Source organism: Vespa crabro, chromosome 14 (genome assembly GCF_910589235.1).
Source record: "Vespa crabro chromosome 14, iyVesCrab1.2, whole genome shotgun sequence".
NCBI classification, from domain to species: Eukaryota; Metazoa; Arthropoda; class Insecta; order Hymenoptera; family Vespidae; genus Vespa; species Vespa crabro.
The window spans coordinates 990,565-1,002,344 of NC_060968.1; the positions used below are offsets into that span (position 1 = coordinate 990,565).

Sequence of the window (11,780 nt, forward strand, 5' to 3'; positions counted from 1 at the left end):
CTGAATTACTTTTTTTTATTGCACGCTACTCGTGATAATTTTTCTTTTGTTTATTATCCTTATGTTTATTATTATTATTATTATCATTATCATTATTATTATTATTATTATAATATCTATATAGATAATCGCCTAGTTTTAATAATTAAATTTGTCAATTGGAAGACTATATTTATAATTAAAACGTGCATGTCACGTTTTTGGATATGTATTTGTGAGTTTTTGTTCTTTTTTCTCTTTTCCTTATTTATTTTATTTTCCTTTAAAATTTCAATGAAAATATTGCATATTGAAAGAGAATAATCAAATGATTGTCTTCTTTGATTACTTTTGTGAGAGATTATTTCCTCTTCTTTCTTTTTTTTTTTATTTACAGATGACAAGAGGTGCAATGTTTTGATTTAATGCATAGTATATATATATAATAAAAATTGTTAACTTTCATTCACAACGAATAAGATTATAGCCATTCTCAAGAATAGAAATAATAACGAGAATGTTTAGAGAAATATTTTCTAAATTACAATAATGGCGGTGTCGTTAAATTCGCTGATAAAAATAATATACGTTGATAGTATATTGTACTAATATGCATATACCCCTAGTGGTGTAAAATTTTCAACGTTTCTAAAACCTGAGATTCAAGGCATGATGTCGGTAAATATATATGTATATATATTGAGTAAACCTATAAAAACAGGGTTTATATAGATTACTCTGTATAATATATAAATTGTTTGAAGTTAGGATTACAATTTGCGAATATCAAAAAATAAAAAATTGTTCTATTAAATAAAAATTTAGAAATCTTTTCTTTTGTTTCCAAAATAGATAAGAGTATAAAGTTCATACATTTAAATAAGTATTTTTGTGTAAAATGATACAAATCTGCCATAAGCCAATTTATAATATTTTCAAATTCGCAAGTTATTATCCTAACTTCTCAAAAACATAAATTGCTAAAAAGAAAAAAAGAGCCTGATTCAACAGCAACGCACAATAAAGAGTTTGCTTAAAAGTCTTAAATAAAATCTGTACAAAGTCTATTCCTCTTGTGTCAGTCCGTATCAAAGTAAAGCTTTAAAAATCATCAAAATGATAAAAAAACTAGCCTTCTCATTTTCAATGAGGAACAAAAAAATGGATGCTAGGCTTCTATTAGAACATTATTAAAATATCATATCACTGTATCCTGATACGCTGGTGGTCCACTAAGAACAAATTGTCTTTGACTTTGCCTAACAATATCGGTTCTGCTAGGTACCTGAGGTGTAGCCCTGACACCATGATAATTGCTATAACTTGATCTAGCACTAGCAGGCCGATTGCTATACAAATCTTCAAGATCTTCGCCATTCAAGCTTTGAGTACTAGTTTGTTGAAAAGTTGGATTGCTCTGACCTTGCCAATGCATAGTATTCAGATCATTTTCTTGCCAATTGTCAGTGAGATTTCGTGTTGAGCTACTTCCATCCCAGATAGGGAGATTCTGATTGGAATAATTACTTGTGTTCGAATAATTGTTACTATCCTGTCCAGTCCAAAGCGTTGGCGAAGAGACAGCCATGTTCACAGCTTCTGGCTGCCAATTAGAATTTCTATCTCTGTCCCAACTTATTGAAATCCTATCATAATTCAATGTTCCTTGAGACAAAGAGTTTACGTTTTGATTGGTTAAATTACTTGGTGCTGTATTAGCATAAAGACTCTCCTGATGGTCCATTATCCGATTAACTGGATTCTTTCGACGTGATTGTCTGACTGAACTTCTTCGACTGGATCGACGTGTACCATCTCGTGATATCACAGAACGTCTCTTGACTCTTCGAGGTGTCATTGGCTTAGGTGATACACTATCGTCATGTACAGGAGGCTCTGGTTGAGAATACTCGATGCTATACAACGGCCGAGGCTGCTTTTTCTTCTTCTTCTTCTTCTTAATTTGTACTGTTGGAGAAAACAAAAAGACAAAAGAAATAACATAGAGTGACTTAGAGATAAATAGAAAAAGAAAGATGTATTTGAGTCTATCATATTAATCTATCGATATTATCGATATTAATTATTGACAAAATCGATTTTGTTATAAACAAATATAAATCTCTATCATGATAATATATTTGCAAATTAATCGATATTACAAGTTTTTTTTTACGGTATTTCTTTCTTGGCAATTCACGTATGTTATTCATACATGTTAGTAATTATAAAAATGACCTAGAAAAATTGAATTTTTAAATTAATTTTATTATATAATATTATATCATATTATATATTATATTGAAAAACAACTTAGACTACTTTCATAATCACTCTCATATGTATTGTAAAATACATTCCAACACACCCATTGTTAATTGATTAAGAATTATTGATGTCACATATTTTTTAAGAATAATTTTCCCTTGCAAAAATAAAAATATATTACTTGTAATAATGTACCCAAGATTATTTCTGAAAAGTGATTACCCAAAAAGCTACACAGCCACACAAAATTCTATAAGATTTCCCATAAACCAATCAACCAACCAACCGTAGAGAGAAGGAAGATGTTAGAAAAAGGAAAAAGAAGAAAAATGAAGGGGTTAATAAATAAAAAAGCAAGCAATAGTAACATTGCACATTTATTGTCACTAATAAACTGCATCAAAAGGATCAATGCAATACAGTCAAAATAATAATACAAAACTAATTCCTACGTTCTTAAAAAATTATGCGTTATTTATTTTTCTTTTTTGCAAAATAAAGTGACAAGAAAACTTGTACTTTTCTACGCAGGACGATAAAGAATCCAATTCAATATATATATATATATATATATATATATATATATATATATATATATATATATACATATTGATCTGAAAACATTACATATACAGCAATGATTATAGTCCGATTTTCGTAAATCTTTTCTATTCATTATTTATTATAATAAATTCTAATTAACTTTTTTACTTCTTTCGTCATATTTAATATAATTTTCATCTATCAAAGGAATGAGTTCGTATGATAATGTATGAGTAAAAATAAAATAAAAAAGAAACAAAAAATAAAAAATAAAAGAAAAATATCATGCAGAACCGAGTCAAAAGTATATTCATCATTCAAATTTCATATATTTTTTTTATATGCATCGTTATAATTTTTATATACTTGAATTAAGAAATTTTATAAGAATATATAGAAATTAATTATTTTCAAAACGTTCGAAGATGAAATCATGATGAGACCAACTACCATGCACTACTAAACATACTTAAATATTTATAGTTTTCCATAGCACCACATAGTAACCAAACGTTCAATGCTATAAGTAATAAGCTAATAAAATGCAGTCCAAAATATAATAAAAAACAAATAGACATATTGCTTGAGAAAAGTGATGTTTGAGAAACCTATATCTTATTAATTGTAGGTATAATAGTAAAAAAAAATATTCATTATTATTATTATAATATAGTAATAATGATAAAAAAGTACAACGGGACGACTTCATCATTATTTTGCACATACTGCAGAAAAAAATTCGTTAGAAAAACAAATTAAACAAAATTCTCATCCTAAATTCTAATATCAGGTATTTTTCTGCACATGTGCAAAGTTATACAAAAATTGTGCTCCAATTATTAGTTTAACGTTTGAAATCTGATTATTTTTTTGTACCAACGCATACTTCATAGAGCCATATAATGGCTAATCATCTATCTATCACAGTGTACGTATCATAAATTTATCGATGAGAAATAATAATAATAATAATAAAGTAAATGTCGTATACATATTTAAAAAGCCCTGAACAACTGTGAAGTTAGTATGTATGTATGTGTATAAATTAAACGCAGCTAACGATTAATTTAATTAAAGTTAAAATCAACAATTAACACAACTTATATTCATAGATATTAGATCAGTCCATCTTTACGTAAAACATGAAAAATATTAACTATAAATCATTATGGTGAAGCTATAAACCACAAAACGAGATAATTTCAGGGAAATGGAAGTTATTATGAAAGGAAGTGGCACTTTAACTAGCTACACTAATCGTTTCATGTATTTGGCAAGTATAGGAATTTTATGTTACATTTTCATATCCCAAAAAAGTGGCAGTATAAAGCAAAACAAAATTTTAAATCAAAACAAGTTTCTCTTGCAAAAGGTATTTCTTATAAAATCTTTCTGAAATTTCATTTATAATCGAAGAAATTTCTTTCCATCTCTGTTTTATATTTTCATATTTTTACGTGTGTATATATATATATATATATTATATATATATATATGTATACATGTATATAAAAAAAAGATAAGTTTCTTTTTTCAATAATTATTCCTTAAACAATATATTCTAATATTTTTTTACTCTAAAAATTACTTGCACATAACGATAGAGGTCTACTTTCTCTTTTAGATTTATTTGGTCTGTCATGATTATTCATACTTTGATGACGATCAATGGCCAATTTTGGATCAGAGTAAAATGATCTTAAAGGCTGTTCACGGATATGATCTGTAAAAATTCTAGGTTTGCTAGGTGTCCTGGTTGGTTTTCCATGACTTGATTGAGTTTTACATTTAGTAGTTGTAACAGAAACATACTTTGAAGAATGTGGATAATACAATTTATTCTTTTGATATTTTAATCTTGCCGCACTATCCAAAGAATCATATTCATCATATGGTGAAATAGGTCTTTGAAGATGATCTAAAGGATTCGAATAATCGGTCGAATATTCCACGTTTTTCATATCGTTATTGGATAAATTACTTCTATTACTTATGATAGTATCATCTCTGTTACTATTTTTACTATTACTAGTACTATTAAATGATTTGTCATTTCTTTTTGGAAAAGTTGTATCTCGATAACCAGATTGGTGTGAGCTAGTTGTGCCTGCAGGATAATCTTGATTGGAATTTTTATATGGATGAGAAGGTGGTGGAAGTGCCGAATAACTAACATACATAGGATGCAACTGTGTGTGGCCTGCCAACCCAAAGTCATCACCGCCAACAAAGTCAACTGAAATATATCATTTAGAATCGATAATGTTAGAGTAAATTTGCTGGATAGATACGGGCGAAGTTTTTACCTTTAAAACTTAAAAGATATAAGTGATACAACTGTGATGAAATGGTAAAAATGTCGAAATTTTTATTTATTCAATCTTTTCAAAATTAAAATAAGTCTGTCCCACTGATGTATTTTTATTGAATAATAGTGACTACCTAATATTTTCAATAACAAGACAACAAGAATTTTTTTCCATGCTGAAATTACTGATAAAATTTTTTCGAATATGGCAATTTAATACATCAAATAAATATTACAATTTTGTAAGCTGCAGAAAGTTATTTCTTACTACTCTTGTACATTCCAACTAAAAAATGTATATTGAAAATCAAAGAAATATATAACAAAACTACGTTTCAAAAATCTTGTATTTTACAACATAGTCAATCGTGCCGAAACGAGCAAATGAATAAATGCGTGCAAATTGTGTATGAGGCAAAGCACTTACCAGAATGGGGGATCAAATCCACCAATGAAATCAACTGTAATTAATAACCTTTTTTTCAAGCAATAATAAATGATCTGATAAGCTTAAATTATTAATAACTAGCAGAAATAGTTTACTGCAGCTTTTAATTATGATACAATTTATATTCCATAAGGATGAGTATACAGATTTTAAAGCTACCATTATTTAACAATTTGAATTTTACACCTGAATCCTATTAAACTGTATTAGAAATTTAAATGCATGATAATATCATCATAAAAATATATTCCTATGTATTACCTATTCTATTTCTTTATTTTTATGTAGTGTGAAGTATAAAAAAATAGATTATAAACTAGTAAATAAATATAAACAAATTCTTTTTACATAAATTAATACTTACAGCTATCATCTTCTTCTAAAAAGACCTTACTTAGACAAATCCCTCCTATAATTGCCATTAACTGAAACATTCGAATATAAATTACTAAATACGAAAATGATATCATTTGTTATACATCATACTTTATAAATAGTATCAAAGACACGTGTAAATAAAGCTATATATAACATACACATACCCCTAAAAGACATTGTGTAGATGCATGTAGGATTTCTACTACTTCATAATCCAGTACACAATCCGTCACATTACTGGGACGTGCTGGCCTGAATAATTCTGGTTCAGTAACATCATATACAGCTTTACAACCAGGTCCATTTACATGCCACCAGGAAAAACTACCGGTACCAAGATTTAAAATATCACTATTCTGAAAAAACAAATATTTGTTATAATCAAAATCTATGAATCCAATTATCTAACTTTAACTTACTTACTTTATCCAGTACTCCTATACTGAGATAAAAACATATCATAAATATGTTCCACCCTAACCAAAGTGTGTTCCATATACAATACTGAAATAAAAAAAAAAAGAATAAATATTCGTTGATTAGAGCAAATTATCTGTCCTATTAATTTGTGATTGCATTCCTTTAAATAATATTATTAAATAATTAAATAATGTCTACGAACCGATATGATATATTTAGGTCTGTATTGAAAGCTCCCAAAAAATCCAAGAATAACAAATATTATATTAAAAAAATTGACCAGTATCGGGGCCCACATAAACCCCAGAAAGTCGAAAACTTGACGCTCTACAGTGGTAATCTGTAAATAAACAAAAACTTTATGATCAAATACAAAAGGAGTAGTAATAACAAATTAAAGTATCTTATGATAATATGCCAATTGCTTAGATTCTATTCATTTCCTTTTATTCTTAATCTGTGCCAATTGTCTTGTGTTCCAAATACTTTGTTGATTGGTCATTCTCTGTTAGAACTTGTAACACTTATATATGCGTGTTAAGTTAAAGAGATAAAACGTTAAAGATATTTAAAGATTATTTTTTTTTTCTTGTTCTAAAGATTACGTATCAATTCTAAATATAAATGTATCTACATATCAATTTCTTCTAAAATCTTAGAATAACGTTATAAAAAATACGATATCAAATTATTGCAATAAAAATAAATCGTTAAATTGATCCATCATCAAGAACTTCGATGCTGCAAGTGAAAGCTTCATCTAAAAAAAAAAAGAAAGAGTAGCCTAGTTCCATCTATATATATATATATATATATATATATATATGTATATATATATATATACATAATAATAATACTTTCGCGTGTGCAAAGCAACTTATCATAATAGAACAACATAAAAAGATAAACCAAGAAACTGAGGTCGATAAAATGATAAAATGACTAATCTACAAAGTCGGTAGTACCAACTCTATCGTAGCGTCGATTACTAGAAAAGAAAAATGTATACTATTCTCGAGTAAAACGAAATAAGAGAGAAAAAAAAAAGAGCACGGTCTGTGTATGATGAAGATAGCGATCGGTCATTTCGATGAAAGAAAGATGAGATAAAAACAAGAATATCTATATTTTTAAGATTCGTAATCCGTAAAAAAAACGCATGACTCAGTTAGAAAAACGTGTTGCATGTATCCTTTCTCATATATGTGATGTGTGTGTATATGTGTGTACGTTACGTGCATATAGGTACATAAGTACGTAAGTACGTTATTAGTATATATACGTATGTGTGTACGTGATGATCGAGAGACTACTGTAATGCACCTGAGATGTCCGTTGTGCATTTCCGTTTATATAGCTAACACTGAATATATACTTACAAGTTGCAGAATGCATATCGTCAATAGAAAGTGTCTCCTACTGCAAATTCCCATGTCATTTGACCAAACGATCGTTGTACTTTTTCTTCTTCTTTTTTCTTTCTTTTTTTTTTTGTTTTCCTCGTTTTCCTTTTTTCGAAAAAACCGTCACAATTTTGGGAATTCACTCAATAAATGGCAATGATTTTCTTACACCAGACGTAGACCGCATATCGTACCGCAATTTTAATGCTTCGTTGTACACAGTGGTGGCACGTTTCGATACGACGCCATGTTAACTTCCGAAATAATATACTCCTCACTCTTTTCTTTCTCGCGAACGACTGGCTGCCTCGGCGCGCAATGACACGCATCGCTTCATCCCGTCGTCCAGGCAACCGACTTTATTATTCCTCTCGTACGAACGACCAATCAACTAGCACCGAACGAGTTCCTTCCTGCGTAGTAATCTTCTGCGCAACTCGATCCGTGTGACGTATTAATATTGTGACTTAAAACAAGAATTCAAATCTTGCGATCAAATTTTAATAAAACGACCTTATTTAACAACAAGGATATGATAGGAATTAAAATAAAATATTTATTATGTTTATAAATATGTATCGAAACATATTCTAAATTTATAGAAAAGAGATAATCAAAAATAGAGAAAAAAAGAAAAAACATAAGTACCACGAATTAAATTAGAATTTAAATCTCCTTGTCTATTGTGAACATTTCATATTAATATATTTTTCTCTACTAACTTTTAAAAAATAATAATACGCACGCATATTCTATAATATAATAATATTGTTCAATTTGTCATAGGAATGACGATCGAGATCGAATAGATATATTTCTGATTTCAAAGTGCTAATGTCAATTTACTATCCTCTACATATATATATGTGAACGAATGGCATTTTGTGAATATTTAGATGCTCTATGAGATGTGGCTCTTAAAAGGGACACGCGAACAGATTGTCAATCGTAAAATCTCGTTCTCAGCTTACGAGATATATTTACGAGATCATTATTAATTATAACAAATAAAAGTGTCTTCAAAAGGAAAAATTGAAAACTGGACGCTAATAGCGTTCAAACGATAACCCTATTGAGAAAATTTTATATACCGTATTTGTATTTCTTTCTGTGCTCTCATATATTCAAAAAAGGTAATAGAATTGTTATATATATATATATATATATATATATATATATATTTTTTATGAATGTAACCAAAAATTTAATGAATTTAATTTTTACACATTTGCTTAATTAGGTCGTTTTCATAATTATTAATACATTTCGCGAGGCTCGTGGTGTCTGTATCAATAATTCTCAATTATTCATTTTTTCCAAAAATTATTATTCTTATTTATTTAGGTCTTATATCACAATAACGTGTGAAAACCGTTGATATACATAATTTACACGTTTTTACAAATCTTCTCTTTTATCTTGCATACGTAGTGATCATTACAATCAAGAATAAAACTCAATTTCTTACTCTTAATGTGTATAGAAGAGTGCATGCACCAGTTGTCCACGAAGAATGAGAACGGATGCCTTTCTTGTTACTAAATTAAACATTATTTGGACAGTGGAGATTTGCAAAATTATCAAAGGCGCTAAAATTTAATTTAGAAAATTCTTATAGTTTATGGAAAGCTGAGAGAAATTTCGAGACAAAGCTCGCAGAACGTTTTAACGCTTACACCCAAACTTCTAGGAAACGTAAAGGAAAACGTGCTAATTTTAATAAAGGAGGTAAAATTTTATAAAAAATATTTTAATAATTTTTTATTTTAATAAATAATTTAATATTTTAATAAATATAAAAATATAAAATATTTAAATTATATGTATATATATATATATATAATATATATATATATATATATATATATATATAATACAAATATATATATATATATATATATATATTATATATAAATATAATGATAAAATATAAAAAAAATTAAAAATATAAAAGATTTTAATTTTATAATTGTGTATATATGTCTATACATATACGCATAATTATAAAATAAAAATTTTTTTATAAGATTTTACCTTCTTTGTTAAAATTACCACGTGTACATAATCTACATCAATCAACCATGTTTATATTTCAGTAGCGTCATTACAGTGATATAAAAAATGATTGATATAAAACGTTACAACGTATTTTCTTCGTCACTGTCAGAGATATAAATAAATTATTATAATTATTTTATTTAATGGAGTGTGATTCTGACTCATATTTAATTTATAAACATTTATATAAATGTTTTTTTTCCTGAAACAAATTACTTGTTAACTTTTACAAAAAAAAAGATTGTAGTTATAAAAAAATATTTCTAAGATATATATATTTTTTATTTTTGATACGTTTTATGTAAAAATATCAATTACAATATAATTAGAAAAAAAATGAATTCATTACAGGTACGGCTCGTTTAAGGTGCAGAGAGGGCACGTTTCGCGTGCATAAAATTTATGGAGATGGAAATTGCATGTTCCGTGCGCTCAGTTATATTCTTTGGCAAAATGAAGAAGAGCATCAATATTTACGTAACACGGTTAGCTAGTACAAATATAATTGCTTCTTCTTTATATACAGGATGTCTCAGAATAAGTAGAAAATATATTCAAAGGTAGTTTTATTCCAAGTATCGAAAAATTAAAAAAAAGTTCACATAAACATATGTCATATTTGATTTTGTTTTCATGTTTATAACAAATTATTGTTATTGCAATAATTCTTTTATTATACGGACGTAGTGTCAGTACACTTCAACTGAAATTCTAGATAATTTCTGAACAATCGATTTCCAAAGAAATGGATAGGCCTTGGATCAATTTTATTACCTTGGCTGTCCGCTCATCGGACTTACAATTAAATCTAATCAATTTTTTTTAACTCGTAGAGTTATTTGAAATCCATTGTGTACAAAACGGCCATTATCGGTGTTGAAACTCTTCAGTGTGCAAGAATTGAACATTGATAAAACGTCGGCAGGCTTCTACTCAAATGCGAGGAAGTTATTTCGAATCATTTTTTATAAAAATAAGCAGATAGAGCTTGTTGAAAATCAAATTTGCTATAAGCTCGAAAACAAAATTAAATAGTACATACAAGCATGTATGAACTGTTATCTTTTTTTAATTGTTTTACAGCCCATCTCTAAAATATTTCCTACTTTTATATGATATAAGTAACATAAATCATTTTTCTAGGGAAAATAATAATAAAAGATTATAAATGCATATGAATTATTTTATTAAATATAAAGAAAATTTTTTGTGTCATTCAAATAATATCATAAAAAAAAATTAATTATTCATTCGCATCTCTAAAAAGAAACAAAAGAAAAAAAGGAAAAAGAAAAAATTTTTTGACAAATAAAGAAAAATATTAGATATTAATTAAATGAATTATACTGTAGGTTGCTAAATATATAAAGAATAATTGGCACGAGTATGGTGCTTTTGTAATGGCCGAGTGGAATATATCAAATCCTGAAGAATATTATGAGCATATGAGAATGGTTGGGACATTTGCAAGCGAGCTCGAATGTACGGTAGCAACGAAGCTTCATCATATGAATCTTTCCATCTATCGTGAGATCGAAGGCAAAGATGAATTGGAACGTGTTTTTCACAGTCATGTTGACTATTATTATGAGACTGCGAGGTTGCTCTTCACCGGACTTTCAGAAAGTGGTCATTATGATGTTTTACTCAACGATTAACTATATATTTCTTTTTAGAGAATTTTTCTTTTTTTATTATTATATATATGTGTGAAAAGGGAGAAATAAAATATTTTCGATGTTCAGCCTTTTACTTTATATATATATAATACAAGTCATATCATGTATACAAATAATTCGATAATATAACAATACTTTTCTATAATTATTTTTTTATAATTGTTTATTTTGTAAAGAAAACAAAAATATTAATTTTTATAATAATAAAATAAAACAATAAAATATTTTCTACAAATGAAAATATTTTGTCATTTATGAATGGTACAATTTTCGAGAAGAAAAATTTATGTTCTTAT

At 27.3% G+C, this 11,780-nt stretch overlaps 2 protein-coding genes across 7 annotated transcripts; one reads left to right on the forward strand and one right to left on the reverse strand.

The window, feature by feature from the left end:
* Positions 1 to 59: 59 nt before the first annotated feature.
* On the reverse strand, positions 60 to 8,225 carry LOC124428951 (sodium/potassium-transporting ATPase subunit beta-1-interacting protein). Of its 6 annotated transcripts, none has more exons than XM_046973555.1 (7): positions 7,724 to 8,091; positions 6,547 to 6,684; positions 6,348 to 6,428; positions 6,089 to 6,280; positions 5,911 to 5,971; positions 4,969 to 5,026; positions 1,810 to 1,947 (listed from the first exon to the last, which is right to left on the reverse strand). In XM_046973555.1, exons 1-7 carry the CDS (start codon positions 7,775 to 7,777, stop codon positions 1,938 to 1,940), a joined length of 594 nt encoding a protein of 197 aa, XP_046829511.1. In that variant the 5' UTR covers positions 7,778 to 8,091; the 3' UTR covers positions 1,810 to 1,937. The 6 variants fall into 6 exon arrangements, with proteins under 6 accessions (XP_046829507.1, XP_046829508.1, XP_046829509.1 ...); XM_046973556.1 differs by lacking the exon at positions 4,969 to 5,026 and adding an exon at positions 5,526 to 5,559 and having other exon boundaries at positions 1,812 to 1,947; positions 7,724 to 8,095; XM_046973551.1 differs by lacking the exon at positions 4,969 to 5,026 and having other exon boundaries at positions 60 to 1,947; positions 7,724 to 8,225.
* Positions 7,471 to 11,542, forward strand: LOC124428952 (OVARIAN TUMOR DOMAIN-containing deubiquitinating enzyme 7-like). The gene is made up of 3 exons (XM_046973557.1): positions 7,471 to 7,597; positions 10,157 to 10,290; positions 11,158 to 11,542. The coding sequence occupies exons 1-3, from the start codon at positions 7,504 to 7,506 to the stop codon at positions 11,461 to 11,463; spliced, it is 534 nt and encodes a 177-aa protein (XP_046829513.1). The 5' UTR covers positions 7,471 to 7,503; the 3' UTR covers positions 11,464 to 11,542.
* Positions 11,543 to 11,780: the final 238 nt, after the last annotated feature.

Coding starts and splice junctions, on each gene's coding strand:
- LOC124428952 (XM_046973557.1), top strand. CDS start 7,504: ATGACTCAGTTAGAAAAACGTGTTGCATGTATCCTTTCTCATATATGT. Junction 7,598..10,156: donor ACGTGCATATAGGTACATAA/GTACGTAAGTAC, acceptor AATTCATTACAG/GTACGGCTCGTTTAAGGTGC. Junction 10,291..11,157: donor ATCAATATTTACGTAACACG/GTTAGCTAGTAC, acceptor ATTATACTGTAG/GTTGCTAAATATATAAAGAA.
- LOC124428951 (XM_046973551.1), bottom strand. CDS start 7,777: ATGGGAATTTGCAGTAGGAGACACTTTCTATTGACGATATGCATTCTG. Junction 5,972..6,088: donor CTACACAATGTCTTTTAGGG/GTATGTGTATGT, acceptor CGAATGTTTCAG/TTAATGGCAATTATAGGAGG. Junction 1,948..5,910: donor TTTAGAAGAAGATGATAGCT/GTAAGTATTAAT, acceptor TTTCTCCAACAG/TACAAATTAAGAAGAAGAAG.